We start from the raw sequence: 5,821 nt of genomic DNA, 5'->3' as shown, positions 1-5,821 counted from the left end.
GTTGACAGGCAGGTAGGAAAGCCAATTAAAATGCTCGGAACGAGCGTTTTGATTGGACGAACATTTCTTGGTCCTACGCCTTCCACAGAATATATAAATACAGATAAATACATTTAGACCACTTAACTTAATGTTTGCTATCGGGATGTGAAGAGACTTTCAACTAGCATAACAAAAATGTTTCTAAAGACAATCGCCTATTGCACCTTTAAGTTTACTACATATTGCTGATGGACAAAACGAGGGGTAGTTTCCATTCCTCTCTAAAAGCACTTTGGAATAAGGGTTTGAATATTGCAATTAGCAATGATAAATGGATCAGAATTTCGCAAAATCGTAGAGTAATGTCAAGAAAAGTTGGAACTTTTAAATCACATTTATCGGACTCTTATTTAGGCTTGGTTTGAAGGACTCGGTTGAAAGTTGGTGATGTGAGAGGGAGGACAGAGACCTGTTACATGCTTTGTAGTCCTGGCCTAAAATATTGGTTCATGATTTTATTCAAGAAGTAACAGGATGCTGTTTTTACTTTTGCCCAAGTATTTATGTCCTATGAAATTCATCTATTTTATACTGTAATTTTGAGAAGAGTGAATGGATCCAAAGTATTATGATGGGGGACAAATTATTATGAGAGGTTTGTGGTCAGCAGGCTGTTTTTGGTTGTTAAATCACTGTGTGAAAGGATACAATTGAGGAAATTCTGTTTTGCATAAAGAAAACATTTTTTAATCAAAAAATAAAGTGACGTGACATGTGGCCAAGTATGGTTACCCATACTAGGAATTAGTGCTCTGCATTTAACCCATCCTAAGTGCACACAACTCTCTAACCATTAGGCCACGACTTCCCCCATAATATTCTTAATCTTAATAATAAAAGATTTTTATTTTACACTTTTTTTTCAATCCCCAATTCTCATTAATGAAATATAAATCTCAGCGGAAAAAAATAAGAAACATCCCTTTTTCAGGACGCTGTATTTTAAATATGTTTTACATGTTTGTTCAATAAACCATAAACAATTATTGCAAATGCACGTGCAATACAGGCAATTAAGGTTACAGTTATAATAACTTAGGACATTAAAGGGACCTTTCTACTGACTCTGAAACACACAGAAATTGGCTAGAAATAAAAGCAGTTAAATGTGAGAGGATGTTATTTATGTCTTTGCATTATCCTTACGCTAATGTGAAATTAAAATGTAGGGAGACTGCAAATGGCATAAGGTTACTTTGGTCCATCACATCACTATTAGTGCAAAGGGAAATGTACACTTCAGTATTGCAAAAAGTTTGAACAAATAATAAAAAAATAAACAAAAATGTGTAGAGGCTGTAAAGTTTTTATCAAACTTAATTAGTCTAAGGTTTTGTTTGTATACAGGTGTAAAGTATATGATTTAGAGATGTTACAGTTTGAATGACTGCACATTTTAGTTTAACTTTGTCTGTGTATGACTGTGGGTGCACATGTTATTGGGTTTCTGCTGCCTTCACATTGAAAGGGTTATTACAGTAATGTCTTCAGAGGCCTGTCTGATGCCCTCTGTGTGTCTCATCTACTATGAATCCCTATTGCTCCCTTTGGTCTAATGGCTTCAGTACTCTATATATAATCAGCACTGCTGGCGGTCTTGATGAAGCTGAATTTTGTGCTCACAGACACATTACAGTTAGCACAATCGGTGCTCAGTGATTATCTGTGTAATTTTATAACCAGTGTAATAAGTTCTGATAATAATGGATGGTCTTTTTTTTTTTCACGGGGGAGTTCCAAATGTGTTTTGTCTTCACTGACTGTGCAGGTATTGTTGAAGATTACAAGCCCCCATTCCATGATGTAGTGCCGAGCGACCCAAGCTTTGAGGACATGAAGAAGGTGATTTGCATAGACCAACAGAGACCAAACATCCCAAACAGATGGTTCTCAGACCCAGTAAGTACCAGCTCATATACCTTTACAAATCAAGTTAATCAAGTCATAATCTTTGAAGAACATTACACTGTGTCCTAACCAGATCAAGTGGCAAGCAATGTGTTTTCCCTCATTGAAAGTAAAAATGTAATCAGTCAGAACATACTGAATAGAAATGTCATAGTTAGGGTTGGTTAGGAAAAAAACTCTTAAGAATGACAAAATTGTTTTAGTGCTTTTTGCTTTATTGTATGACATCTGGACAGAGTGTTAAGAGTGGGCCGTATTAAAGGTATGAATCTTCACTGGATTTGATTGATTTTAAACATAAAAATTCAATCAAAAAACAATTCTCAATGGATCTTGTCCTCCCAACTAGGGTATAGCATTGTCACAATATTAGAATTTTAGTAACCATTACCAATACCAATAAAATGCAATCATTATTGATGCCAATTTTAATACCAGTTGTATGTAGTCAGGTAACATTACTACTAAATATAGCTTCAAAATTAACTAAAGCCAGTAATAAAGAAGAACAAAGAAACACATTACAAGCAATAGTCAAAGAGTGTTTTGAAGTACATATGAGTGCTTCAAGTATCTAAAACGGGTCCTCAACTCTGGACTTTGAGATCCACTTTCCTGCAGATTTTAGCTCTGACCCTAATCAAACACACCTAAACAAGCTAATCAAGGCCTTCAGTGGCCTGTAGCATGAAGCGAGATGAACAAACTCAGAGTTGCAGAGTAAGTTTTGAGTTGACAAAACCTGACAAACCCAACCCGGTTGCACAGCGCTCTGTATAAATGTCCTCAAACCTGTCAACTCAGGTTTGATCCAGAGTTTGTGAGGCGCATGCACCTGAAAGTGTAACACGTGTGGCAAACAGCTAGTCACACGGAACATGGAAAGCATCAGTTTGATTGACTTCTCGCGAGAATCAGCGCAATTCACTTCTCTGGTGAAGATGAAGAGATTGTTATGAAAAAATACCATGAATTGAAATTTACAAGGCAGGAACAAACACTGCTGCAGTGAAAGTTTGAGAAGGCAGCTACTTACTATATTTATTTATTTTATTTTATTTAGTCATTTAGCAGACGCTTAATGTTGTATAAAGCAAATCTGCAGGACCGGGCAGTTTTAGCAATGTGGTCTGAGAAATTCAGCTTATCATCAATCACAACTCCAAGGTTTCTAGCTGTTTTTGAAGGAGTTATGGTTGATGAGCCTAACTGGATGGTGAAATTTTGATATATATCAATATATCATTGATATATTCAAATTTTTGACTATATCAATGCAAGTAAATCAGCTGAATTTAAATAATTTATATTACAAGGAGCTCAAAAGAAAACGAGCTTCATCAGTTTAAAAAGCTTTATATATTGAATCTTGTATTTATATCTATATAGTTATAGCCTATTAATTTAAGGGCTTTATTGCATCAGATATGTGTTACTTTGCTCAGAGCTGATTGGTCCAGCTTTGGTTTGAAATCTCAGAGTTTGCTCAAACTAAACACAAATTTACCTGGGTAAAAACTTAAACCGGCTTCGTGCTACAGGCCACTGGATTACTACAAAGTTTCAGGTAGGTGTGTTTAATCCAGGTTGGAGCTAATCTCTGCAGGAAAGTGGATCTCAAGCTCCATAGTTGACTATCTCTGATCTAAAAGTTTCTAGGCAACAGCAGTTAGTGATTTTTCTCTTTTTCTCACCATTATTGCCATTTATGTATTATTTTAAATAAACAGTGGTAGGTCTAATGGCTGTGCTCATATAAAAAAAAAAAAAAAAATTCACCCAAAAATGAAAATTTACTCTGAGATGTAGATGAGTTTGTTTCTTCATCAGAACAGATTTGGAGAAATTTAGCATTTCACCACTTACTCACCAGTGGGCCCTCTGCAGTGTGAATGAACTCATACAGCTGGTTTTAAACATCACAATAATCCACAATACTCCAGTCCATTGATTAATGTCTTGTGAAGTGAAAGGCTGCATAAAGCTACGTAGAGCTATTTTGACACAACATATGTCACCTGTTTACAATCCCTTAAAGGCCCGCACACATGGCTATTTGAAGCAGCCATCTGTCAGTCAGTGAGTTTTGTGATAGTTTTATGAAAGTTTCGATTTTTTTTTAGGGTTTTTGAGTGGAATTCACAGCAAACAGATGGCTGTCCTTACCACATACATAATCGTGGTTCTAAATTCAATAAAACTAAATCAATACTGCATTTATTATGCGTCGATTTAGAATCACTGGAGAAAGAGTCATGATGGTTCGGAGAATATTTTTTTTTCTCTCACCACTAGGTGGTATGACATGTTGAATCACGGTATGAGTAAATATTATGTCCTGGTAAATGTACACAAAATAGTAAATTTAGCTGGAAATTCAATGTGAAAATGGGTTTAATTTAATAAACATGAAGTAATGTTATTATTGGATCATCTAATTAAATGCATTGCACATGAAAGGTATTTAATTTAATTTAATTTTTTTAATCATTCCACTAGACACAAAAACAACATTATTCATTGTAACAAATTTATGTGTGTCATAATTTAAATATAACAAATAAATGTATAAAGTAAAACTAATATTATATATAAAAAACATTTCTATTATTCATATAGTGATACTGTTAGTTCCTACTCTAAATTCTAATTTAGATTCTGAAATGCTGAAGCTCACACCACATTTGAATCTGTTATATGAACATGTTATGTTGTGTAAAGAAGAAAGGATTGCTCTCTAATGGCCACAAGAATATATCACTGCAGTATAAATATTATTTAGCAAAATCTCTATTTTCTTCTATTTTCCTCTATTTACCTCTTATAGACTTTAACATCAATCGTTAAACTCATGAAGGAATGCTGGTACCAGAACCCATCAGCCAGACTTACAGCTTTACGCATCAAAAAGACTCTAACAAAAATTGATAATTCTTTGGACAAAATAAAAGCGGACATATGAACTACTTCCTTATGGAAGACATTAAAGGCCTTTTTACCGCGCCCAGTGGATGTCTCATCTGGAGAACAAACCGGAAAAAGAGATAGTCTGGGATTAGTGCTCTTATAGAGGCACATCATATTTATTTTGAATTTAAAAAGTGGGGCATATTTTGACATCCAAAGATGTTGTAGCGGGCATTTAAAAGACTGCAGACTGCTTTTCATATGGGAGTTATTTCTTTTAGCACATAGGATTTTTGAAGCATCTTGTTCTGTCACATTACAACAGCTGGGCATTTGAATAAACCGCTTTAGTGTTACAATTTACTTAAAAAAAAATGTAACCTTACAAACTTACAAATCAGACAGTTCTAGTTGATAATACAGCTACACCACATTCAACTGCAACTCTACAAATAAAAGAGACATTTTTTTTCATCCTGGCTCTTTATCATTGTCATTTATAGTGTAAGTATACAGTAAACATTACTCAGTCAATCTGTCATGAACAAATGATGAGTTTTAAGGTTGCACCTCAGTCTCTTTATGCACCTTCTGTTGTGTAATGTGTTAAATCTGAGAAGTTTTGTATATCACTGCACATTTAGCATTATGCATTTGTTTTTTGTTAGTTTCATATTGTTTGTAAATACAGATGCTGAACGAGTAAAACGACTTAAATAAACCAACAAGATCCTGAATTCAAGAAACGGATATCTGTAAAGTGTTTTTGTTTATCAAATAATTAATGTAATTATTGAACAGATGAGAAACAGACGGATGTATACTTGGACCACCCTAGAATATTTATTTATAGATAATTTAATAGAATTGTATAGAAATAGTTATTTAAAACAATGAATAAATAAAAAGAGGAAGACTGGTTAAGAGGGTTACAGATTTAGCCTAAATTAAGTTGTTACAAGTT

General features: G+C 34.2%; 1 protein-coding gene across 1 annotated transcript in view; it reads left to right on the top strand.

Moving 5' to 3' along the window:
- The window catches only part of LOC107685428 (activin receptor type-1-like), a 25,966-nt gene extending 20,664 nt beyond the window's left edge, over positions 1-5,302 (top strand). The window contains exons 10-11 of the mRNA XM_016482000.1: positions 1,811-1,941; positions 4,778-5,302. Coding sequence (XP_016337486.1) covers positions 1,811-1,941; positions 4,778-4,912 — 266 coding nt within the window. The 3' untranslated portion in view covers positions 4,913-5,302. The remainder of the gene's footprint in view (positions 1-1,810; positions 1,942-4,777) is intronic.
- The last annotated feature ends 519 nt before the right edge of the window (positions 5,303-5,821 follow it).

The sequence above is a fragment of the Sinocyclocheilus anshuiensis genome, unplaced genomic scaffold (genome assembly GCF_001515605.1).
Source record: "Sinocyclocheilus anshuiensis isolate Anshui unplaced genomic scaffold, SAMN03320099.WGS_v1.1 scaffold1070, whole genome shotgun sequence".
Taxonomy (NCBI): domain Eukaryota; kingdom Metazoa; phylum Chordata; class Actinopteri; order Cypriniformes; family Cyprinidae; genus Sinocyclocheilus; species Sinocyclocheilus anshuiensis.
Note: the sequence above shows the minus strand (reverse complement) of the source record. Positions and strands in the feature narration are given on the sequence as shown.